The 26988-nt window shown below is 42.8% G+C and overlaps 1 protein-coding gene across 5 annotated transcripts in view; it reads left to right on the forward strand.

The window, feature by feature from the left end:
* Positions 1–26988, forward strand: part of LOC105490813 (La ribonucleoprotein 4B) — a 125108-nt gene that overhangs the window by 56289 nt on the left and 41831 nt on the right. For 3 of the 5 annotated variants that reach the window (XM_071070554.1, XM_011756726.3, XM_011756724.3), the window contains exons 4-5: positions 13016–13163; positions 13407–13547. In XM_071070554.1, coding sequence (XP_070926655.1) covers positions 13016–13163; positions 13407–13547 — 289 coding nt within the window. Of the gene's footprint in view, positions 1–3356; positions 7291–13015; positions 13164–13406; positions 13548–26988 lie in introns of those variants that run through there. The other 2 variants (XM_011756722.3, XM_011756723.3) reach the window with 2 other exon arrangements.

A 26988-nucleotide genomic window follows, 5' to 3' on the forward strand; every position in this document is an offset into this window, starting at 1 on the left:
TTAGAGACAGGGTCTTGCTCTGTCACCCAGGCTGGAGTGCAGTGGAACAGTAATAGCTCACTGCAGCCTCGAACTTCTGGGCTCAAGTGATCCTCCTGCCTCAGCCTCCCAAGTAGCTGGGACTACAGACACGCGCCCTCACACCCAGCTAACTTTTAGTTTTTATTTGTAGAGATAGGGTCTTGCTGTATTGGTGAGGCTACTTCAGATATCTTTAAGACTGTCCCCCCATCACAGGCCCATCACATTTGCCCTCTAGGAGGGCCGAAGTGTCTTGGTAGATGAGCACTGGGGGCCCTCCACAGGCTTGCTGCCCAGAGCTGCCTTGGATCTCTGCTCCCCACATCCGGTGCCTTGCTCCTCAGTTACCCCACCTGTGGCTCGAGTGGGCCCAGTGGTGGCTTGAGCTGCAGCTCCAGAAGGTACAAGTCATAAACCTTGGTGGCATCCATGGTGCTGATTTTCAGGCAAGAAGAATGCTATAGAGCTGTGGGGCAGCCTCCACCTGGATTTCACAGGATGCTGTGGACAGCCTGGGGCCAGGCAGGGACTCATCACAGCAGCAGAGCCTGTACTCAGGCAATGACAAGCAGAAATTCGGAGTTGAACCTGCTGCAGAGAAGCCCCACCAAGGGCATTGCCTAGTAGAGTCGTGGGAGTGGCCTGAGAGCCTTGAACTGTGGAGCTGCCAGCTTACAGCATCAGCCTGGGAGAGCTGTGGGCAGGAGACTCCAACCGCTGACAGCTGCTGGGTGGACTGAGCCCAGCAAAGCCATTGGGTAGGGCTGCCTGAGGCCCTGGGGACTCAACCCTGTTCCACGGTGCCCAAAGGGTTAGGACCTGGAGTCAAAGGAGGTGATTCTCCAGAGAGGCTTGATAGTTAATATTGTCTGCCTTGTTGGGTCTTGAACTTACCTGGGACCTCTTGCTGCTGCTTGCCTATTTCTCCCTTTTGGAAAGGGATTTTTTTTGTCTTTTTTCTTTTTTCTGAGATGGAGTTTTGCTCTTGTTGCCCAGGCCGGAGTGCAATGGCATGATATCTGCTCACTGCAACCCCTGCCCCGCTGGGTTCAAACGATTCTCCTGCCTCAACCTCTTGAGTAGCTGGGATTACAGGCATGCACCACCACACCTGGCAAATTTTTTGTATTTTTAGTAGAGACTGGGTTTCTCCATGTTGGTCAGGCTGGTCTCGAACTTTTGACCTCAGGTGATCTGCCCGCCTTGGCCTCCCTAAGTGCTGGGATAATCTCTGTTCTTTATAAATTGCCCCATCTCAGGTATTCTGTTAGAGCAGCACAGAATGGTTTCACAAAGGACTTTAAGGCTTGAAAAGTGCGGGGAGGAGACTGGAGAAAGAAACGGTGAGGCAGCGTGCTGGCGTTCGTTGGTATGAGATGGAAGAGGTTGGGGGAATGGTATCTTAGAAGCCGAGATCATAGAGGTAGGCTGGGGCGAGATTATGGGGGACTTTGAAGTGGGACTTTGGGATTCTATTCCAACTACTTAAAGTCTGTGTAACAGCTCTTTGAAATAGATGTCGTTGTTGGCTCCATTTTACAAATGAGAAAACTGAGACAAAGAGGTTAAATAATTTGCCAGAAATGACACATGTAAAAATGGAGCTGAGACTCAAACCCAGTCAGGTGATCTCGTGACCTTGTCTGCTTTACTGTGCCCTTTCATTCTACAGCTGGTATGAACCGTTTGTATCTTTAGAGCATAATGTTTTTTTCCATTTAGATATTTCATTCTCTTTGAGTAGCGTAACAGTATGGTCAATGTATGATCTGAGTTTTGTTTTATCATTCGAAGCTGCCACTAAAGCTTTTGGTGCCTCATTTCCCTTATCTGTACAGTGGATTGGTAGTATCTACCTTGGGGGGTCGTTAAGAGTGCAAATTAAGATGTGTGACAAAATGGATGCATAGATGTAATTAATATTTTGTGGCACATGGTGCTATGTAAAGTGTTTACTACCATTATCATCATAATCATTATTATGATGATGATTTCAGTACTTGAATTTTAGTGTATTCAGAATTGCTCCTGTTACCTTCATGTTTAAGTATAATTCCTAAACTTTTTATCATAAAATGTTAACATTAAAAAATTAATGGGACACCAGTCATAACTCACAGGTTAAATAAACAACAACATCTCTCTTGCAGAGGAATTAAAACAATTATTTTGTTTTTCACATAGCATGTCAGAACCATGATAAGAAAAATAATTACTTATACTAAAAGCAAAACATTGCAGATGTCAACATAAGATAAGACAAGACCCATTATGTGAGTCCACCGTTAGGGGCCGGACCACGTAGTGCAGGAGCAACTTGTTTAGTTGTGGACAGCGCCTGTTTCTCACCAGATGGCAGGCTGGGCGTTCCTGCGTCAAGTGCTTTCAAGAGACTTTCTAGTTCTGGCACCAGAGCTTGTAGGTTTCTTTTCCCTTTTTTTCCTTTTCTTTCCTTTTTCTTAATTGGAGTGCTCAGACATCTGCAGAAGTGGAGAGAATAATATCATGAACCGAATGCAGCATCATGAACTTGAACAATTACCCATCCCCACATTCCACTGCTGTGTTGTTTTGTTTTTTTGAGGTGGAGTTTCGTTCTTGTCACCCAGGCTGGAGTGCAGTGGCGCGATCTCGGCTCATTGCAACCTCTGCCTCCAGGGTTCAAGTGATTCTCCTGCCTCAGCCTTCCGAGTAGCTGGAACTACAGGCACGCACTCCCACGCTCGGCTAATTTTTTTTATTTTTAGTAGAGATGGGGTTTCACCATGTTGGCCAGGCTGGTCTTGAAACTCCTGACCTCTGGTAATCCACCCCCCTTGGCCTCCCAAAGTGCTGGGATTACAGTCATGAGCCATCACGTCCGGCCTGGACTGCTGTTTTTAAATCTATTCCTCCCCCTATGCACATGACTGTTTTAACTTTTATATATGTGTGTATATATTTACTGTATTTGCTAGGGTATTTTAAAGCAAGTTGTAGATAATGTATCGCCTTGCCCCAAATACTTCAGCATGCATCTCTAACATCATTCCATTTTCACACCTGACATAATTAGTAATAATTTCTTGATTCCTACAGACACTATTTTTTATTGCTATTTATTTTTTCCTCTCCTTTGATTTTTTTCACCTTTTTAAAATTGCTATTTATTTCAGACATCATTTCGTAAATTTAGAAAATTAAATACAACTGTAAGGAGCTATATATTTTACGGAGCAAAATTCTGATACAGTTTTCCTTTGGGGGAATTTATGAACTATTTTATTTAGTTAACACCATCCCATGAAATATAATTTGGGAAATACTGGAACACTGTAGAAAAACCAGAAGCCTGAAATCTTTCTGGCTGGGATAACATTTAAAGTTATGTTTTGTTGAGTTTATGAGAATAAGAAAAAACACAATGCAGCGTTCTTGCTGCTGTTCTGAGCTTTTGGATCCTGGTCCTGTTTGGAATTGGGCACATGGAATATGCTGGCTGTCAATCGGGCTCTGTTGTCATTAGGATTGGGGTTTGAGTGGCAGGAACATGTGACCGCTGTGCAAGGGGTTATTTTTGTTCTCTGGGTGTTGGCTTCTCCTCAGAAATTATAGCAAGTTAGTGTTAGCGTGAGGTGCGTCTGTGGAGGCTCGGGATCGGCACGCGTGTCGTATGCTTGTGAGCTCTCAAACATGGGCTGTTGCTTCAGCAAAGAACTAAGTAGTGACAATGACAGTGAAAAAACTGGCCTGTTACAAAAATCTGTGGAGGAGAAGGAACCAGAAAACAAGATAAGTAAAACTTTATCTTCATTATTTGATACCCCTGAAGGTGAGGAGGTTCACATTTTTGGCAGTGGAGCCAGCAGTGCAGCTGGCATTAGCGCGCGGACAAGGATTTTCTCAGGGTCTGGGCACAAACAGGGTCATAGACCCAAGCAGTTATTGAACCCTCTTTCCTCTTTTATATATACATTCTTAACAAGGTATGATAACTTGGATGAGAGTGACAAGAATTTAGATATTGTTGTTAATGAGCAGAATTCTGAGGGGGTCTGTGATCTACCGTATGTGGGTAACGGCAGCCGACAAGGTTGTTATGAAGATGAGGAGCCTTTCTCATGTGTGCCCCTGCCTTCTGACCGAGGCCTGCAGGAGGAAACCTATGTGAGTGGCCATCTGCACTGTTATCCAGCTACTTGTAAAAACTCTTTAGTAGAGAAAGAAATGGTGGTCAGCGTTCACCTCAGTAGCGGTGATGAGCGTAAGTCTTTTGACCCATCCGATCGGGAGAAGAAAGATGGAAACTCTGTTGGTATGGATCATCAGCAATGTCAGGATTCAAGAGAGTGCGAGTTTCACAGCATTTGTGTTGCCGACTCTGCCTGCCCAAGCGTAGCAGAGGAGCTGGGCACCTGGGCAGACAGAGTAGCTACAAGACTAGAGTGTTGCTCTGCTGTGCCTTCAGCGCTGCGTGCCGTGTCAGGGGCCAGTGAGCCAGAGCCACGGCAGGAAGGACTCTCACCTTGGGACACGCTGGGTCCAGGTGAAAGGACAGGGGAATGCAGTGGGAAAACCAAGCCTTGCCCTGAGCCTGTGGCGTTCAGCCATGCACCTTGTGAAGCAAACGCTGGTAACACACAGGTGGAGGCTTTACAGGCCGAAGCTTGCACTGAATTCCCTAAAAATTACGCAGAAAGTAGTGCACTACATAATATTGACTTACTCCCTGAATTAAATAACAACATGGACAGTGACTCACTAAGACACGCGTGTGTCCTTCTGGAAGAAAGTGAGAGCCATAACTCAGGAGTAGGTAGTGAGATGGATCATCCACCTGGTAGCTTCCTTCCTGACACCGCACATCCACCTGATAGCTTCGTTACTGATACCGCGCACCCACCTGGTAGCTTTCTGCCTGACACCGCAGACCCACCTGGTAGCTTTCTGTCTGACACCGCAGACCCACCTGGTAGCTTCCTTCCTGACACCGCACATCCACCTGGTAGCTTCCTTCTTGACACCGCACACCCACCTGGTAGCTTCCTTCCTGACACCGCACACCCACCTGGTAGCTTCCTTCCTGACACCGCACACCCACCTGGTAGCTTCCTTCTTGACACCGCACACCCACCTGGTAGCTTCCTTCTTGACACCGCACACCCACCTGGTAGCTTCCTTCCTGACACTGCACATCCACCTGGTAGCTTCCTTCTTGACACCGCACACCCACCTGGTAGCTTCCGTACTGACACCGCACACCCACCTGGTAGCTTCCGTACTGACACTGCACATCTACCTGGTAGCTTCTGTACTGATACTGCACATCCACCTGGTGGTTTCTGTACTGACACTGCATATGTTGCAGGGTGTAATGACCCGGAGGTGGTAACAGTTATTGCCGACCAGAGTTTACATTCTAAAAAGGAGAGAGAAAATCACTCTATCACACCACTAAGCGACAATGATGATTTCCACTTGGATGTTAGCAAATCAGATAGTATCCTTCCTGTTGGTCTAGATAGAATTGATTTAAGTCCCAAGAGGCCTATCACTGCAGTGAGATTTGGAAGTGGGTGTCTCTCAGGTCATGCTAATTCAAGAGAAGCAGCCCCAAGCCAGCTTGATGACTGCTGGGAGCTGGAACCTGTTCCCGGGCTAGTCAGGAAGGCACAGCGCAGAGGGGACTGCAGCCTGGAGGCCAGAAGTTCCCTGCTGCCAGACAGAGGAGAGGTGTCTCTGCAATCTGAAAATAGTTCCTTTTACCAAGAAGAGGACAGAATTGGCGTTTTGAAGGCTGAGGGTCATGGTGTAAGGGCTTTTGAATCGAAATCTTGGTGTCACGTAGATGAGGCTGCAACACAGACCTGTGACCAAACTTGTATGAAGCGTTTGGTGGACACGGAGGGGATGGCGCAGAGGACAGACGGCCTAAAGCCTAGCATGGCACAAGGAGTGCCACCCAATGGCAAGTCTCCCAGTCACTCCAGATCTCTTCACAGTAACTGTATTTCCTCCATATTTGTTTTCACCTGTGCAGAGGAAGAAGAGAGGGAAACAAGCCCAGGTGACAAAACAGAGGGTGAAATATGTGTGAAGAGTTCATTCAATGTGTCACAAGACCAGCTGAGTGACCCTCAAAGGTTAGAAAGTGGTGAAAAAGAATCACTGCAAGCAAAGTATAGAGAGACAACTGAAGATGACATAGAGACTGTCAAGTCAGATTCTAAAACAACCTGTGAGGGGGAAACAGGCACACAAAGATATGAGGCAGTGCCGCGTCAGGATATACTCTCCTGCGTTAGTTCTAGTACAGCGGAGAACGCTGATTTTGAAACTAATCAAATAGAAAAAAATTATGAAACACACCGAGTATACAACTGCAAATATAATGGTCTTAATGTTATACCACCGTTAAGTCCGAGTTTTAATCCAGTTATACAGAAGTCAGAAATAGTAGAGAATTCTGTTAGTAGTGGTAAAAGCGCAAAATGGAAGGGAATTTACTGTGAATCAATTGAAGACGCTCCTGGTGTCTTTGGTCCTAATACATCAGGGTTGAGTAGACCAAAACTAACACGTAAAGAGGAGGAAGAGAGACTTTATTTGGAGAAAGATAGTATTGATCCCAAAATTATTGACCACCTGGGTCCATATGGGACAAATGAACGTGCACACCGTTTCAAAGAAGGAAACACCAAGTCCACTCTTAAACAGTCAACTTTAAATGGTGAAATGGGTTTTATGGGAAATGCTAAGGTGAGTTTTGAGAAAATAGAGTCACGTGACACTTCCAGTGGGCATTTCTTTTTGGTTGGTGTTGATCCCGCCCTAGTGGACAGATACACAGCTGCCCCCTGCAATGCGGCCCAGGGGATTCCCGCTGTCCCCGTGGACAACAAAGACACTGTCGTACCAAGTAGTGGCCACATTTCATCACTCACAGAAGGTATCCTAAATAGATCTGAACATCCCTCAAAAGTGAATTGGCAGAGTGTCCCAGAAGGAGTCTCCTGTTTTTTGAGTGAATTTTCTTATTACCCAATGGGAGGGTTAGGAAATCCAGTATTTTCTGAAAGACTGGCCAGTGGTTGTGGTGGGTATCAAGTGCGCTATCTCTGGACTAATACAGTCACAAAAGGTGCACTAGAAGGTGAAACAATATTTAGTGAGGATCTACACCACAAGCCACAGGGCTTGGATATTGCTTCGTTTTCAGAAAACACTCCTCAGCTACCGGTGTCAGAGGACGGTGTTATTTGGGGATGGCATGATAGAGACGGACAGTTCGTAAGTATTTTTTCTCTGTTTTACTGTTGTGCTGCAGTAATCTAGGCTATACATTTTAATTTTTAAATTACTTTTATTTATTTTTTGAGACAGAGTCTGACTCTGTCACCCAGGTCGAGTGGCGCGATCTCGGCTCACTACAGCCTCCACCTCCCAAGTTCAAGTGATTGCCGGGTTCAAGTAATTTTCGTGACTCAACCTCCCGAGTAATTGGGATTACAGGCATGTGCTACTACGCCTGGCTAATTTTTGTATTTTTAAAGACGGGATTTCGCTATGTTGGCCAGGCTGGTTTTGAACTCCTGACCTCAGGAGATCCACCCGCCTCAGCCTCCCAAAGTGCTGACATTACAGGCATGAGCCACCAGGCCAGCCCATTTTAATTGTTTTTAACTTAAAATTAATAAAGATTTATTCTAAACAGTGGGTAGTTGTTTGAATGCTTATATATGGCTGTGAATTACTCTAACAATGATTTCCAAATTGGAGAATATGAATTCTTGTTTGGTGTACTTAAGCCAGAGTTTGTGTGCAAACTCTTGTTAGCACTAAAGCATGCCCTGCTAGTTGTCCTACACAGCTCTGTGTTGACTTTTTTCTGTCTGTGAATTTTGCCAGCTCTTCTGTCTTCCTGGCCGCAGTGCAGTCAGAGCCCTTTGAGGGCATCTTATCTCGTGGGCAGTGTAGTTGATTTAGTAAGCCTGTGAGCCCATTGAAGGTGTAAGTCACACTGCAAAAGACAAACTTATCTAAAAATCTGTGCTTCCTGATATCTTTGTATGTGTCTGAGGCAGGTAGAATTTGCTGCTTTTAACTGGCTATAAAATCTTGGTTCTGTCTTCTTGCAGTTACAATCATTGTGGAGTTCTTTCTTTTTCAGAACCCCAAGATGGGGCTGCCCCTCTGGTTTGGAAGAAGCTTAGCAAATGATTCTATGGGCAGCTAATTTGAACATCTTTCTAGAAATTCTGTAATAAATGGCAACATTCAACAACAGGAAATTAGTTTTGCTCACAAAACAGACATTTATTGAAGCAGTGTGATTGAAAGCACATACTCAGAGTAGCAAGATCTCATTATTCAGCCAGTGGTTTATTTGTGATTTTTGTGGGCAATGAAGCAAGAAAAAGTATTGATATTAAGGAGATAAAGATGGCTTAAATGTCAACACTTACTGTATGGAAATAAACAAGTAGAAATCCCCTTCTATAACGTAAGGAATGATCCATCAACCTCTTTTACTTCCATGCCCACGTTGGGAGTTTTTCTGGAGAGAGTTATGTTCAAAATCATTAGTTTTGCTCCTTAAATGGTTGTGGAGGCAAAACAGTATAAAACTACATCTTTAAGATAATCTGCAGTTAATCTTTTACAGAAGTGACGTAATTTTCAGTTGGTTACCAGTGTCACTGCCTCAGATGTCAACACAGAGCATAAATGATGCCTAAGTGAGAGGTGTGCTTCCAGTTTTAAATTAGCTTTTCCATTATGAGGTATTCCCAAACAGTATTCTAATATGAGGCATTACCACATTTAACGATGGTGCCTTGCCTTTCAGAACTTCAGTTTTCAAAGTGCTGTTACAGGTGTCTTTTTTTGTAGCAAATCTTAATATAACAATTGCTACTCCATTTCACAAATGAAGAACTGGAGGTAGAGCCTTGTATGGTTCTGGAGTCAGCAAATTGCCCTGAATTACTAAACTTTTTAGTGCATCTCTAGGAGCGTTTCTTTCCCCCGTCTCTCACCTGCTTTCTATGCCTCATTGGCCAGTCCTCCTTCTCCAGTATTAGTCACTCTGGTTCCTACTCAGTAACTTGTCGGAGAGACTGTTGTGTCTCATGTCCATAGTATACAAACTTATTAGTTGATATGTTATTTTTCAAAGTGGAGCCTAGTGTTTCTCACAGGGTGGGTGGGGTAGAAGGGTTTATTTAAGCATCTGAACTCAGGCATGTTCACTTTGGAATGTGGCTGTTAAGGTCCGCTTACCTGTGGTTTTAATAACCATTGCTTGGCCATACATTTTTAATGGAAAAAATTAAAGACTTATAGTTATAGTCAAGCAGACGACACTGGAGTTTGTTTGTTTATTTATTTATTTAAAGGATGGAGTCTTGCTCTGTCGCCCAGGCTGGAGTGCAGGTGTGCCATCTCGGCTCACTGCAACCTCCGCCTCCTAAGTTCAAATGATTCTCCTGCCTCAACCTCCTGAGTAGCTGGGATTACAGGTGTGTGCCACCACACCTAGCTAATTTTGTATTTTTAGTAGAGACGGGGTTTCACCATGTTGGCCAGCCTGGCCTTGAACTCCTGACCTCAAGTGATCTGCCCATCTTGGCCTCCCAACATGCTGGGATTACAGGCATGAGCCACCACACCCGGCCCGACGCTGGAGTTCTTGATAACCATTTAGAGTTCCATATGACTGCAAGAGAATAGCCATATTTTATAGAAATAGTAGGAGATTCAGATCTTTGTTTAATACAAACTATTTCTCTTGTAAATTATAAGTTAATGAACTCTTGGTGAATGTTGTATTTTGCTGAACACAATTGCTTAGAATCTAACTTTCCAATTAACCATCGTTTTTATGGGCAAGTTACTTAACCTTTCTCTGCTTTGGTTTTTTCATTTGTGAAATGAGTCCAGTTAATAACTGCCTCCAAGACTTGTTCTGATTCAGTACAAGGAAGTGCGTAGAATGTGCTCAGCACACGGTAGATCCTTGAATGTCATTAAGCCTTAAAAGACGTCTTCATTCTTTCGCTCCTGGTCACATCTCTTCGGTCACAGGATCGATTGAACATTTCCTAACTGCGTGCACTTGGTTTGGACTTCTTCACTAAGAGGCAGTCACTGGGTAAGGGTAGAGTCCTAGTCATTTGTGGCGTAAAACCTTGCAGAAGTTGTCAACTAGTGGAAAATGTAAATTTATGTTATTTATTAAACATTGATTCATTCCTCATTTATCTTGAGCACCTCCCTACTGAATTCGGGACTGTGCTAGCTATCAGCAGTACTACAGTGAACGGAATGCCCATGGTGACTGCCACCCTGGAATGGGAGGAGCATGAGGGCCATGGGGGCCCCAACAGCCATGCTGTCACTGCTTTCAAAGTGCTGTTGGTCTGTATTAATAAACTACAAAATATATTTTGGTACTGAAGGACAGTCAACTGCAAAAGGTGCTAATAATAGAGAAGGTTACTATTAGTTAGTGTTGGGAATTTAAAGCACGTGTAGTATGTGCATGAGCTGAGGGGAGCCAGCTAAGTGGATGGAATGGAACCAAGGCCGGAAAACTGGATTGTGTGGTGGTGGTGGTGAAAAGAGACTGGGTCTAATTAGGAAAGGCGATGTATGGAAGTATTAGAGTAGGAAAGAGAATAGAGAAATGAATTGACAAAGACAACAGAACAGGCGGAAAGGTGTGAATGCTGCCAGAGCCAGTGTTGTGGGTGACCTGTGGCTGTCTCCTGCCCCCTCATGTAGCTCCATGAGCTCTTGTCTGTTTCCTTCACCATCACACCTGCCAGCTCAGCACTGTGCCTGGCACAAGCATGCTGGTGAACATGTCGGAGGCACTTGTTGGACAGATGGGTTAATGAGAGAGAAGAGTGCAAGTAACACTGTGCAGAAGCAGAGGCCAAAAATGAAATTTAGATGTAATGCAAGAGGGAAAATTGAAGAATTGGTGTTTCTTGATTATAATATTCTTGAAGGAACCCAATTATTTGCCCTATCACCAGTACTTAAAAAAAAAGGAAAAAGAATTCCAGATAGGTCCTCATTGAAGCATTTGGTTTTATGGGCATGATGCTCATTGGTGGTCCAGTGACTGGAGGAGCAGGAACGAACAAAGTGTATACCATAAGTTTAACCACATCAGCCGCCTTCTCTCAGTTTCAGAAATAGTTTTATGTTTTTTCCTACCAGCCTCATGACCTGAGCCAATGTGGATTTATTCTGTCTTTTAAAAACTGTTAATGCACCCATTGTTTTCTTGACGGCCCATGGTGGTGCTTCCCAGCCCTTCTCCTGTGTTCTGGGCCACAGAAACTGGTGTGTCTATGCTTCATGCTGGGGTAGTGCAGTGTAACTGCTCCCAGCTTGCAGCCTGGGTCCAAGGGGCACCGGGTACCAGGGACCCGTCCCTTCCTCCAGAAACTTTGACTTCCTGCACTGTGGTGTGAAGGTGTGTGGTACATTTGAAAAGGCAAATAATGTGTAAGTTTGTTGAAGGATTGTGTGTTTGGACATTTGACTTTTCTTTAGACTTCAGGGGAGTGCTTCAAGGTGTGTAAGCATAAGAAAGGCTTGTATCAGAAAAAGCAGGGAGTAGGGAGTATCCACATGGTGGGGGACTGTTGTGGGTTTATACTCTATGTCAAGAAGGACCACCAGTCCCCGGTCTCTTGGCAGGATGTTCTGGACAGACGGATGGGAAGAGCAAAAGTGCCAGTGTGCCTAGAGACAGCAAGGAGGTCAGTGTGCTTGGAAGTGGACAAGGCCAGGGAGCAGTGAGCACAGGAGGGCTCTGTGACTGCAGTGGGAACTTCGTCTTTTACTCCAAATGAGCCAAGCTGATGCAGGAGGGTTTTGAGTAGAGGACTGCCCTGTCGGACTAATTGGGCATGCGTGACTGTCATGATGACCGATGAGCTTGGTATGTGCCAGGCATCATGTTGATGGCGGGAGTTGTTCTGTCTTCCAGGTGAGGTTTAGCCCATGTTCACAGCTGTCCATGGCAGCTTTGGCCTCAGCCCCAGTGATCTGAGAGCCCATTGTCCGGAACACTGGACTAGCAGCCTCGTGGTCACCTGTGGATTCTCTATCAAGGTGATACTGAAGCTGTATTGGGAATGGGAACAGGTAGTTCTGTGAAAAATGTGAGATATTTTATCTTCTTCCTCAAAGGATGCCTGAGCTTTCTTATCCTACAGTATCCCTGACAGACCTATTAGAACACCTTTGTTCTTAGGAGCAATTTTCATTTTCTATACCTTTTGTTTATGTGACTTTTTGAAGCTTTCTTTCTTTTTTTTGTTTTAGAGATGGAGTTCTGCTCTGTCGCCCAGGTTGGAGTGCAATGGTGCGATCTCAGCTCCCTATAACCCCCGCCTCCTGAGTTCAAGTGATTCTCTTGCCTCAGCCTCTCAAGTAGCTGGGATTACAGGCGCGCGCCACCACCGCTGGCTAATTTTGTATTTTTAGTAGAGCCATGTTGCCCAGGCTGGTCATGAACTCCTGGCCTCAGATGATCCGCCCACTTTGGCCCCCCAAAGTGCTGGGTTTACAGGCGTGAGCCACCATGCACTGCTGACTTTTTTAAGCTTTCTGTGTAGAATTTTATTCATCTACATTGTATTCAAGTTTGTAAAACCCTGAATTTGATTTTATTAGGAGTCTAGGAAGTCACCAGCTATTCCTCAGGTACAGTTTGTGAAATACTGAATCTTTTGGTGGCAGGCCTGTCCTTCCCCATCTCTGCAAGCCTTGGTCTTGGGAGGAGGAACTTAAAACTTGGGGGGAATTTGATGGAATCCTGACTGCATTTTCTTTTTTTTTAAATTTTGAACCTGATTTCATCCCAAAGGTGTGTGTAAATACATAGGCTGAGCCTTTGGAGCCTGTATCAGATATCCCTTAACTCTGCATTAAGGAGTAAAATTGTATTTGGTTGACATTTGGATACAAATGTCTGTCTCCTATTTCTTCCTAGGTACCAGCAACTAAGGTTTCAGAGCTGAACCCTAATGCAGAAGTGTGGGGGGCTCCTGTGTTACATCTGGAAGCAAGCAGTGCTGCTGACGGTGTGAGTGCCGCATGGGAGGAGGCGGCTGGCCACCACGCAGACCGTGGCCCACAGGGTAAGTTGAGCATGGCTGTGGTGTGCAGCCCCTGGCTTTCAGGCCTGTGCTTTTGTTGCCATTTTAATCTGTCTTTAAGATGTTGTTGTTCATTCACAACTGTGTCATGGTATGTGGCAGTGCTTGGGAGTCCAGAGGTCTTTTACAATTCAGTTAAAGAAGTTGAGTAACTGCAAGTGTAAGCTTTGTTCTAAGAGAAAGTTATGCTTCTAACCCTGCCTTGGGGTAAACTCCTAACTGTAGGATCGGATGCCAGTGGTGATGGTGACCAGAGCCATGAGAATGCAGCATTGCCAGACCCGCAGGAGTCGGACCCAGCAGACATGAATGCGCTCGCTCTGGGTCCCTCGGAATATGACTCTCTGCCTGAAAATAGCGAGACAGGTAAACATATCTTATGGGTTCATTTTCCCAGGGATTATGGTCTGCTTTATGTATTTTTTTTATTTAGCATATTAACAGTCTCTGAACAATGTGTCTTTCTTTGCCGCCTTTTAATTCTACTTTAAACTCACTCTTATGTGGATGCAGAGAAGATGAGAGTCCTTGTTTAGGGAGGGTGCCATGGAGCATGTAAGGTCTCAAGAGATGAAACCTGGGCTGGGCACGGTGGCTCACGCCTGTCATCCCAGCACTTTGGGAGGCTGAGGCGGCCGGATCACTAAAAAATTTTTTTAGTAGAGATGGGGTTTCACCATGTTAGCCAGGATGGTCTCGATCTGACTTCATGATCCACCCGCCTCGGCCTCCCATGTTTTCATTTTTATTACCACAATTGTTCTTAACCAGTCCCTGTCCCCTCCCCCACCCCACTTGCCATGGACATTTCGTTATCGCAGTGACCAGGGAATGTACTGGGCAGGGCCAGAGAGGCCAGACCTCAATGCTGTAAGGCACAGCCATGCAGAATGATTTCGTTGGCTTAAGACTGTCAAAATCAGAAACTGTCACTTAAGAGGGAAAATGAGTATGTAGATGTTCTGTGACAGTTTTTTGTTTTGTTTTGTTTTTTTAAAAACTTCAGTGGAGCTTGTTGCTTTAAATAATAATTGTTTGGTAAAATGAATGAAGTGTTTATAAAGGCACAAAAATTAAGCCATGTTTGTTTCTTGTAAATATAAATTTGCCATCTTGAATTTGCTTAAAGTGAATTTCCTGTCTATATGAGCAGTTTTCTAAATCTGAGGAAGTGCCGGTATTCAGCAATTAATTTGATTATATCCCCCTTGTTAATTTACCAATAACTGGTTAGTGACTTGGGAATGGCAGAACATTGGGATAAATTGGAGTCATGTTAGAGTCCATTGAATTTAAGATGGCAAAGGAAAGGAATCCTCATCATTAAAACAGATTTTTACAGAAGATAAAAGGGCATTATACATTGAAGGAGTGAGAATCCTAATGGCAGGAAGTAAAAGGGGTTCAAAATAAACAATTTAAGTTTCAGACTAAATTGAAATGACCTCATCTTGAACTGGGGTCAGAATTTATACAGAAAATGGAAGATAGATAGGAGGTAGATAGATGTGAAGATTTGTCTTGAGGATGGAAGATGGGTAATGTTATCAACAGTGAAATAACATGTGAAAATCTGCCTGAAGATGGCAGATAAATAATGTTACCAAAAGTGAAATAACATGTTAAAATCTGTCTGAAGATAGGAGATAGGGAACATTATCAAAAGTGAAATAACAGCACGTTAAAGTATATTCTGGAAAGTTTAATTTCAAAAGAAGGTGATTCTTCTTAAAGGGGGTATTTAAAACTATTTTCAAAAGAAGAAAAAGAATACCTTCTGCTCTGTCTTCCTCCTTCATCTCCCTCCCACAACTCCATCCCTCACTCCTATAAAGCATTAGTGAGGCATAACCGATGTACAATAAACATCATATAGTTCAGGTATACCCCAGATTTTCCATAGCTTAAGGAGAATTGAGGAAATAATACATTACTGATTTGTTACCTCTTTCATTCCTCTTTGCTTTGTCCACCCAGTTTGATAAGTTGTTCTGTACCTGTAAAATCCTTATCACAGTCAAGGTCATGAACATCCCAATCACCAGGAAGAGCTTCCTGTGCCCTCTCCTTTCTCCAGGGAACCAGTGGTCTGTTTTCTATCACTGTATGTCGGTTTGCATTTTGTAGATTTTTTTCTCTTAAAAAAAAAAAAAAAATTGAACTCCTGGGCTCCAGAGATCCTCCAGCGTCAGCCCCACAAGTTGCTGGACAACAGACGTGTGATAGAATTTGACAGTGTGTACTGTTTTTGTCTGACTTAAGTTACTATTTTTGAGATTGATTCATGTTGTAACATGAATTAATCATTTATTTTTATTGCTGAGAAGTATTCATGATATGGATATATCACAGTTTGTTTTTCCGCTCCCCTATTCATGGATTTGGGGATTGTTTTCAAAATGTGGCTTTACCAATAAATAAAGTATTTATAAAAGTGAACATTTGTCAGCAAGATTTCATATAAACTTATGTTTTCATTTCTCTTGGGTAAAATACCTTGGAATGGAGTAGCTGGATCATCTCGTAGGCATGTTTATCCTTTTAAGAAATGGTAAAGCAGTTTTCCAAAGTGGTGGTACCATTTTCTATTCTCATCCAGTAGTAGATTAAAGCACCACATCCTTATGACCCTTATGCCCCTTATATTTCCCTAAGGACTAGTATCAAAACATCTTTTTTAAAAAAGACTATTTTTTTAGAGCACTTTTCAGGTTCACAGCAAATTTGAGTGGAAGGCATAGAGATCTCCCATATGCTCCCCTCCCCCCACCCCCACCCGTGCATGGCCTCCTCCGCTGTCCACATTCCCTCACCAGAGGGTGCCTGTGTTATCACTGATCCTCTACTGGCACATCACTCCCCCACCCCGACCCGTGCGTGGCCTCCTCCGCTGTCCACAATCCCTCACTAGAGGGCGCCTGTGTTATCACTGATGATCCTGTATTGACACATCACCATCACCTGCAGTCTACAGTTTACATGAGGGCTCACTCTTGGTGGTGTATGTTCTGTGGGTTTGGAGAAATGTATAATGACATGTACCCTCCATTGTAGCATCAGAGAGAGTAGTTTCCCTGCCCTAAAAGTCATACTGTGTTTTGCCTACTCACCCCTCCCTACCCCAACCCCCGGCAACCATTGGTTTTTTCACTGTCTCCATAGTTTTACCTTTTTCAGAATGTCGTAGGGTTGGAATCCTGCAGGATGCCGCCTTCTCAGATTGGTTTCTTTCATTTAGTAACATACATTTAAGCTTCCTCCACGTCTTTATGGCTTGGTAACTTATTTCTTTTTAATTTTGTTTTAGGTCAGATTTTTGCTCTTTAATTTTAAAGAGAATGTTTAAGGCTAACTATGGCACTGCTGGGTCTTTCTAGAAATGGGCTTGTGTTTCCTAGTGGTTAGTGATGCCAAGCACCCTTTTTGTTCTTGATGTTTTTATCAGTTGTTTAGGATGAGATTTCTAAAATCCTGTTTAAGATTTACAATTCTGATTTAAAGCATCCATCTTTTGGCCATTGACATTTAGAATTTTCAGTGGTGTATTTATTCCAGTAGTGACTCAATCCAATAACCTCTTGATGGAAAGTCCAGGATAGATCCTGGAGAGGACATAGAAGAAGCAATTCCAAAGATATCCCCCGTAAAACATTCACGGTCAGGAATGGGCTCAATTAGCAAAGACTCTTGTTGAGACAAGCTAACCAGGCAGCAGGAGCTGAGATGACAAAAGCCCCTTACACACGGGACCTCTTATTAAGACAAACTCCCGAGCGCTTGACGTGTGCAGAACAAAAAGTCTTGGGTTCCTGTTTTCAGACCGGCCACCTGACCTGAACTGAAAATCGTGTCTCCCCTGATGGTGGAGACCAGAGTGCTCCCACTCGGTCACAGTTCAAGTCTCAAGCACCTAAAACAAGACCCCAGAAAACTTTTGTTTCTGAGACCTTCATTTTGGGGTATTGTTTTCTGAGTCCCAACAGAGGTTTCTGTTGATATGTCCTCATCCATGTCCAGTCTCCTAATAGCCCATCAAAGGCAGTCTACATTTGTTACAGTAGTTTTGATCTGTCACACTTCTTTTTTTTCCTTTGGGATTTCCATCTTTCTGCTTGCCTTGCCCACCTGTTCTTACCTGCTGTCTCCTTTATCCATTTGAGCCCTTAGCATCTTATCCTAGTTCTTTTAAATTCCCTGTCTCATAATTCTAACATCCCTGTCATGCCTGGTTCTAATGCTTGCTCTGTCTTGACATTGTGTTTTTGGCCTTTTGTATGCCTTGTAACTTTCTCGAGAACCAGCTGTGGTGTGCTGGGTGGAAGGCACTGTGGTGACTACACCTTCAGTGCTGTAGGGTGATGTGTGGGCAGGGGACGCCTTCCACAGGCGGCCTGGGAGTCTCAGTCTGTAGTGAGCCCGGGCCTGGACTGTGAAGCTCACAGGAGCTTCTCTTTTTTCCACCCCTCTTAGATGGGGCAGGATGGCTAGAGGAGGCAGGAGCTAGGTATTTCCCTTCCTCTAGGTATGTTCTGCTCTGACTAAACCCCAGCAAGTTGGACTCTGGTTAAACTGTCTTTCCTGAGGGCAGACCTTGTTAAGAAGAACAGAGTGCTCTGGTATTTTTCAAAATGGTTACTTTACTCCTACCCCTGCCAGAAGCACAAATGGATTTTTCTCTCATATTCACTATGAGGACCTGGTTGAGCTCCAGAAAGTATAACTCACAGAAGTGCAGGACCCCCTTACCCGCCAATGACTGGGACTCCCTGCAGTTTTTAACTCTCAGACTTGGTCACCCTGAGCATCCAGTAGTTCATCAGTTCCAGGGCAGTGTTTTCTGTCCTCGCCCTGGTTCCTGCAAAAGTTTCTGCTCCATACGTTGTGATCGCTTCTCTATTCATCTGTCCGATATGGCAGCAGTTGTTTGCCTTGTGACCTTACTTAGGATCTAAGAAGAGTTGTTAGTTGTTCTGTTTTTTTAGATTTTTTACTTGTCAGACCAGAGTGATAACTTCCAGGCTCTCACTTGCAGCATTTTTTTTGTAATGCATATATCTTACTTGATGTTGTGTCCGTTTGTGCATTTTCTTACTGGGTTGTTTTATTATTCACTTTTGATAGTTATTTCTATGTTTTGGATATAAGTCCAGATATGCAATATACTTTGTTCTCCTAAGAGTATTTTTGAAAAACAGTTTAAAAATTTCTTATATAATCAAGTTTATCATTTTTTTCTTTTATGGTTCTTCCTATTGGTTTATATTCCTCCTATAAGTTTAATTGCTTTAGATTTTACATTTCTAGGTCCATTTTAGGTTAGTTTTTGTATAACGTATGAAATATGGATGAAAGTTATTTTCATTTTGTGTGTAGGAATCTGCGGCTGTTTGTTGAAAGGCTTCTCTCCACCAGCGCTGCCTTTGCACCTTTGTCGGAAGTCATTTGCCCGTGTGGGTCTGGGTCTATTTTTGGACTGTCTCTTCTGTGCCATCGATGCGCTGGCGCGCTCTGACCCCAGTAGTGCACTGCTTGGCTTGTCGGCATAGCTTGCTTTATTGTGCTTCTCTTCATTGTGCTTTGCAGCTACCATGTTCTTTATAAATTGAAGATTTTTGGCAACCCTGCATCAAGCAAGTAATTGGCACCATTTTTCCAATAGCATGGTATTCACTTCATGTCTTTGTGTCACATTTTTGTAATTCTCACAGTATTTTAAGCGTTTTCATTATTATTAATGCTAATGGTGATCGGTAATCTTTGATGTTTTGTACTACTGCCATTGTTTTGGTTTTGGGGCGCCAGGAGCCACGCCTTTTTTTTTTTTTTTTTTTTTTTTGAGACTCACTGTCTCCCAGGCTGGAGTGCAGTGGCGCGATCTCGGCTCACTGCAAGCTCTGCCTCCCGGGTTCCCGCCATTCTCCTGCCTCAGCCTCCCGAGCAGCTGGGACCACAGGCGCCGCCACCACGCCCGGCTAATTTTTTGTGTTTTTTTTTTTTAGAGATGGGGTTTCACCATGTTAGCCAGGATGGTCTCGATATCCTGACCTCGTGATCCGCCCGTCTCGGCCTCCCAAAGTGCTGGGATTACAAGCTTGAACGGAGCCACGCCTTTTAAGATGGCAAACTTAATCTATGAATGATGTGCGTGTCCCGACTGCTCCACTAACTGGCTGTTCCCTTGTCTCTCTCTCTCTTTGCTTGGGCCTTCCTGTTCCCTGAGACATGACAGTATTGAAATTAGGCGGTTAATAACCCTACATTCCCTCCTCTAAGGGTTCCAGTAAAAGGAAGAGTTTTACTTATCTCAATTTTAATCAAAAACTAGAAATGATTAAGCTAGTGAGCAAGGCATGTCAAAGGCTGAGATAGGCCGAAAACTAGGTCTCTGGAGCCAAACAGTTAGCCAAGCTGTAAATGCAAAGGAAAAGTCATTGAAGGAAATTAAGTGCCCCTCCAGTGAACCCAGAAATGATAAGAAAGCAAAACAGCCTTTTTGCTGAGGTGGAGAAACTTTGATCTGGATAGAAAAACCAGTCACAACATTCTCTTAAGCCAAAGCCTAATCCAGAGCAAGACCCTAACTCTTCAGTTCTGTGAAGGCTGAGAGGTGAGGAAGCTGCAGAAGAAAAGTTTGAAGCTCATAGAGGTTAGTTCATGAAGTTAAAGAAAAGAAGCAGTCTCCATAACATAAAAATGCAAGGTGAAACAGCAAGTTATCCGGAAGATCTGGGTAAGATAATTGATGAAGATGACTACAGTAAACGACACATTTTCAATGGAGACAAAATAGCCTTATATTAGGAGGAGATGTCATCTAGGACTTTCATAGCTAAAGAGAAGAAGTTAATCCTGGTTTCAACATTAGAAACCGACTGTCTTGTTAGGGGCTAATGGAGCTGGTGACTTTAACTTGAGGCCAGTGCTCATTTACCGTTTACCATCCTGAAAATCCTAGGGCCTGTAAGAATTATGCTAGATTTGCTCTCCCTGTGTTCTGTAAGTGGAACAACAAAGCCTGGATGACAGGACATCTGTTTACATCATGGTTTACTGAATATTTTAAGCTTACTGTTCAGACCTACTGCTCAGGAAAAAAAAAAAAAAAAGGTATTTTTTAGATTTTAATTTCTCATTGAAAATGTACCTAGTCACCCAAGAGCTCTGACTGGTAGTTGTACAAGGAGACGAATGTTGATTTCATGCCTGCTAACACAACATCCGTTCTGTAGCCCATGGATCAAGGAGTCATTGTGATTTTCAAATTTTCTTATTTAAAAAATACATTTCATAAGGCTCTCGCTGCTATAGATCATGGTTCCTCTGATGGATTCTGGAAAGGATTCACCATTCTAGATGCTGTTAAGAACATTTGTGGTTCATGAGGGAAGGTCAAAATGTCAACATTAACCAGAAACATTGATTCCACCCCTCATGGAGGACTTTGAGGGGTTCACAACTCCAGTGGAGAAAGTCACTGCAGATGTAGTAGAAATAGGAAGAGAATTGGAATCAGAAGTAGAGCCTGAAAATATGACTGAATTGCTGCAATCTCATGTACAGCTTGAATGTGTAAAACTTGTTTCTTATGGATGAGCAAAGAAAATGGTTTCTTGAGTTAGAATCTATTCCTGGTGAAGATGCTGTGAATATTGTTGAAATGACAGCAAAGGATTTAGAATATTCCATAAACCTAGTTGATAAAGCAGCAGCAGGGTTTGAGAAGAGTGACTCTAATTTTTAAAGAAGTCCCACTGTTGATAAAATGGTATCAAACAGCATTACATGCTGCAGAGAAATCTTTGGTGAAAGTGCTGTTTTCTTAAGAAGTTGCCACAGCCACCCAAGTTTTCAGCAACCTCTATCCTGAACAGTCAGCCCTCATCATCAAGGCAGGACCAGCAGAAAAGATTATTATTTGCTGAAGGCTCAGATGATCGTTAACATTTTCCAACAATAGATTATTTTTATTGGGACATAATCTCGCTCCGTCATTTAGGCTGGAGTGCAGTGGCACGATCACAGCTCATGGCAGCCTCTGCCTCCGGGGTTCAAGTGATTCTTGCGCCTCAGCCTCCCAAGTAGCTGGGACTACAGGCGTGTGCCACCATGCCCAGCTAATTTTTAAATTTTTATTAGAGATAGGGTTTTGCCATGTTAGCCAGGCTGGTCTTGAACTTCTGACCCCAAGTGTTCCACCCGCCTCAGCCTCCCAAAGTGCTGGAATTGCAGGCCGGAGCCAGCATGCCCAGCCATCATTAGAGTATTTTTAAATGAAGGTATTGTAGTTTTGTTTTTTTTTTAAAAGGACATACTGCTATCTCACATTTAATATACAACAGTTTAGTGTACTCATAACTTTTATATTCACTGGGAAAACAGAATTTTGTGTGACTTGCTTGATTGCAGTGCTCTGGAACTGAACCCATGGTATCTCTGAGGTATGCCTGGACTGTAAATACTTCTTGAAATTAGGTAGTGATAGCCTCCCAACTTTATTTTTCAGAGTTACTTCTTAAATTCTAGTTCCTGTGCATTTCCATGCAAATTAGAATGAGGTTGTTAATATCTACAAAGTGCTGAGATTTCTGTTGGGGGTTCATTGAATCTCTAGATCAGCTGGAGAACGTTGACATCTGAACAATATCCATGAACAAGATATATCTCTTACTTGTTTAGATCTTCTTTAATTTCTCTGAGAAGTATTTTTTGGGTTTCAGTGTACTGGTCTTTTACATCTTTTATCCTGTTTATACGTATTTTTTATTTTTTGGTGCTATTGTAAGTGATTTTTAAAATTAGTATTTGCAGTTGTTGGTTACTAGTATATCAAAACATTAATTTTTATATACTGAGTCCAAACCCAGAAATTTTGTTATGCTCGCTTACTAGTTTTAGGCACTTTTTTGTAGGTTACATTGGATTTTCTACATAGATGATTGGATTATTATAGAATAAAGACCGTTTTACTTTCTTTCCAATCTTGAGGCCTTTTATTTCTTTATCCTGCCCCGTTGTACTAGTAGGCCCTCCAATACAAAGGTGAACAGAAGTGGAAACAACGGACAAACATTTGGCTTGTCCCCGGTCTTGTGAGAGGCACTCAGTATTTCCCCATTAAGTGTAACGTTAGTGGAGGTTTTAGGTGTGTGCCCTTTATCATGTGGACGAGGCGCTCTTCTTTTCCTGGTTTGCTGAGAGATTTTTATGAGGAATGAATATTGTAATTTGTCATCTATGCGGATAGGCATATATTTGTTGTTTTTTAGTGTGTTAGGATGAATTGTATTAATTGTTTTTCAAATGTGATACCAACGTTCATGGTCTAAACCTCCGTAGATGGTGATACAGTGTATTTTGGATATACTGTTAGATTCCATTTACCAAAACTTTGCTTAGAATTTTCACACCTGAGATCTTGGTTTCTATTTTTCATTTCAGTGTTTTTCATTCTATTTAAGTTTTTGGGAGAGGTTATGTATTATTTCTTCCTCATATGAGGAAGTGAAACAAGTCATGTGGGCAGGAGTTTTCCTTTTTTTCTTCTTTCCTTTCTTTCTTTCTTTCTTACTAAACTTACTTTATTTAGTTACTTACAGAGTCTTAGTCTGCCACCCAGGTTGGAGTACAGTAGTATGATCTTGGCTCACTCAGTCCCAACCTCCTGGTCTCAGGCGATTCTCCCGCCTTAGCCTCCCAAGTAGCTGGGACTACAGTAGCACACCACGATGCTTGGCTAATTTTTGTATTTTCTGTAGAGACGGAGTTTCACCATGTTGCCCAGGCTGGTCTCTGTACTCCTGAGCTCAAGCGATCCGCTCACCTCAGCCTCTCCAAGTGCTGAGATTACAAGTGTGAGCCACTGCATCCCACCTGGGCAGGAGTTTTATTTGTGGGAAAACTTTCAACTACAGTTTCTTTTTTCATAGTGCTACCCATTTATTTCTTCTCGAGGGAGCTTTGGTTTATGTATTTACAAAGATTTGGTCTATTTCATCGGAGTTGTGGGATTTGCGGCACAGAGTTGCTCATAATACTCTGTTATCACCTGTGAAATCTGTAGTCATGCTACATCACTCATCCCTGTTACTGGTCATTTGTGTCGTCTTTATAACCCCAATCGATCTGGGTAGAAGTTTGCTAGTTTTATTGACCTTATCAAAAAGTGTTTTCCGTTGGTCATGGTGGCTCACGCCTGTAATCCCAAGCACTTTGAGAGGCTGAGGCGGGCAGATCACCTGAGGTCAAGAGTTCGAGACCAGCCTGGCCAACATAGTGAAACCCCATCTCTACTAAAAATACAAAAATTAGCCAGGTGTGGTAGTGGGCGCCTGTGGTCCCAGCTACTTGGGAGGCTGAGGCAAGTTAACTGCTTGAACCCAGGAGATGAAGGTTGCAGTGAACCAGGATCGCACCATTGCACTCCAGCATGGGGGACAGAGCAAAACTGCATCTCAAAAAAAAAAAAAAAAGTTAGTGTTTTCATTTTATCGACTTTTCTCATTTATTTTACTCTTTCCTATTTAATTGTCTTTCTTCTGATGTTTGTAATGTACTCTCTTCTGATTTCTTTGGGTTTAATTTGCCCTTTCTCCTGTGTCCTAAGGTAGAAGCAGAGCTCATTAATACAAGGCCTTTCTTATTTTCTGATACAGTCATTTAGTTTCACTATTTTCCCCGTCAGTAGTGCTTAAGCAGAATCTCTGGAATTTAGATGCCTTGTTTCATTTTCAGTTACTTCCAAATACTTTATTTCTTTTTTGATTTTTTTTTCTTTGATTCATAGGTAATACAGAGGTATTTGATTTAGTTTACAAATATTTGGGGGTTTTCCAGGGATCTTGCTTTTATTAATTTCTGGTTTAATTTCATTATGGTCAAAGAACATACTTTGTATGACTTGAATTTCTTTAAATATATTAAGTCTTGTTTTATGGCTTCAAATATGGGCTGTCTTGTTAAATATTCCATTTGTCCTTGAGAAGAGTGTGTGTTTTGCTGTTGCTGTGGGGAATATTTTGTCAGTGTTAATGAGGTCAGGTTGAGTGACAGTGTTCAGGATTACTATGCGCTTCCTGATTTCTGCCTAATTGTTCTGTCAGCTATTGAAAGAAAGGTTCTATTAATTTATGCATTTGTCTGTTTATCCTTTTAGGGTTTTTTTTGTTTGTTTGGTTGGTTTTTTTTTTGAGACGGAGTCTCGCTCTGTCGCCCAGGCTGGAGTGCAGTGGCCAGATCTCAGCTCACTGCAAGCTCCGCCTCCCAGGTTCACGCCATTCTCCTGCCTCAGCCTCCCGAGTAGCTGGGACTACAGGCGCCCGCCACCTCACCCAGCTAGTTTTTTTGTATTTTTTTTTTAGTAGAGACGGGGTTTCACTGTGTTAGCCAGGATGGTCTCGATCTCCTGACCTCGTGATCTGCCCGTCTCGGCCTCCCAAAGTGCTGGGATTATAGGCTTGAGCCACCGCGCCCGGCCTATCCTTTTAGTTTTATCAGTTTTTGCTTCATGTATTTGAAGACTTGTTAAGATTTTTGTGGCCTCTTGATTGATTGATCCCTGTCTTTATCTTTAGTAATAGTATTTGCTCTCAATTTACTTTGTCTCATGTTAATGTAACCACTCCAGGTTTCTTTTGACTAGCCTTAATATGGTATACCTTATATCCTTTTTACTTTAATCTATTTGTGTATTTAATAAAGTGCATTTGTTGTAGATAAGATAACATTTGGGTTTTGCTTTTTTGTCTTCTATTTAGAATGTTAACATTTAGTGTGGTAATTGCTTTGGTTCGGTTTAGGTCTCTCATCTTGCTGTTGGTTTTAGAATAGTTTTAGACTTACAGACAGATGGAGACGATTGAACACAGTTCCCATACACCTGGCACCCAGTTTTTCTTACTATTAACGTCTCACATTAATATGGTGCATTTGTCCCCATCACTGAACCAGTAGTGATACGTTGTAACCTGACGTCCTTTTTCTGTTTCAAGATCTCAGCTGAGAACCACATTATATTTAATTGTTATGTCTCCTTAGGCTCCTCTTGGCTGTAACAGTCTCCCAGGCTTTCCTTGTTTGTGGTAATTTTGATATAATAGTTCTGAAGAGTACTAGTCAAGTGGTTTGTAGCATCCTTTTCTATTAGAATTGGATGTTTTCTCGTTGTGATGCTGCAGTGTTAATGGGTTTGAGAGGTTAAAACACCATTTTCATCACGTATGTCAAGGTGCACACTGCCAGCGTGACATATCACTGTTGGTGTGGATCTTGATCGCCTGTTTACTGGGTTTCTCACTGTGAAGTTACCCTTTCCCTCCCCATTTCTGTGTTGTACTGTTTGGAAGGAAGTCGCTGCGTACGGCCCACACTCAAGGAATTGGGGATTTACAGTCCCCCTCTATGAGGACACGAATCTTCGTAAATTATTTAAAATTCTTATGTATGGGAGATTTGTCTTTTCTCCTTTATTTACTTATTCAACTATTTATAGCAGTGTGGATTCAGGAATGTTTGTTTTATACTTTTCGTTATAATCTAATACTGCTTTATTTTGTTGCTCAAATTGTTCTAGCTTTGGCCATCAGGAGTTCTGGTTGGCTCCTTTTGACATGCCCCATCAACGTAGGGCTTTTCGTGGTTATTTTGTTTGGTTTTGTTTTTTTCTCCTTGCTTCAGTCTTAGAATCAGCCATTTCTCCAAGGAGCGCTGGGTCCTTCATTGGAGAGTGATATCAGAAACCAAGATTGAGTGCTAGGCGTGTTCTGTTTCTTTTTGTCCCATCCGTTCTTCGTTCCTCTTTCCCTCTTTTTCTGTTTTCTTGTGGAGTAGCCTTCTTCTTTGTTTTGCTGTTTTAGTGATTTCTTTGCGTCTTGTTCCACTTCCTTCGGCTAACCCAGTCTACCTGTGAAGCAGCTGCGTGCTGCTTCACGTAGAGCACAGCATCAGGGCAGTCTGCCGCCATTACTCTCGTGGCCTGGATGCTTTGGTCATCATGCATTTTGCGGTTACTTATGTTATAAACTGACAATATATTGTTTTTATTTTTATTTAAAAGTCAGTTATTTTTAAAAGAGATTTAAATTATAACAAGCAAAAAAGCACACCTCTTTATCCATGTGGTGGTGGTTTCCAGTGCTTTCTGTTAACGTGTGTAGATTTCTCTGGGTTGGGGGCGGACCGTGCCAGGGTCTGATGCTACACTGGAGCTGAGCTGCTCAATGTTGTCCGCAGCTGACTGATCCTTGGAGCTCGTCGTGCATCTCATTTTCTGTTTGATTTTGGGAAGTTTCTGTTACTGTATCTTCAGGTTCCCAAGTCTGCTATAATGCCTAACCTGTTGTTAATCTTATCAGGTATTTTTAATATCAGACATGGGAGTTTTCATCTCTATAAGTTTTTTCTCTTTTCTTTCTTATTTTTGTAACTTTTATGTCCCTACCTGACTTTGTGAATATATGGAATACAGTTATGGTAACTTTTACCATCCTTCTCAGTTAATTTTACCGTCTGTGTCAGGTCTGGACGACGTCTGTGGGTTGATATTTCTCACTGTCACAGATCACACCATCCTGCTGCTTTCTTTGCGTGCGTGGTCATTTTTGGTTAGATTGAGTTTTACTTTATTCAGGGCTTAGTATTTTTGTATTTCTTTAAGTATTTGATATTTGTTCTGAGATGCAGCCAAGTTTCTTGGAAACAGTGTGATCCTTTCATATCTTGTTTTTAAAATGTGTTAGGTGTGAGTGGAACCGTGTGGTGTGGGACCTGTTTCCTATCACCAAGGCAGGGCTCCGGGAATCACAAGATTTTC

This window comes from Macaca nemestrina, chromosome 9 (assembly GCF_043159975.1).
Source record: "Macaca nemestrina isolate mMacNem1 chromosome 9, mMacNem.hap1, whole genome shotgun sequence".
NCBI classification, from domain to species: domain Eukaryota; kingdom Metazoa; phylum Chordata; class Mammalia; order Primates; family Cercopithecidae; genus Macaca; species Macaca nemestrina.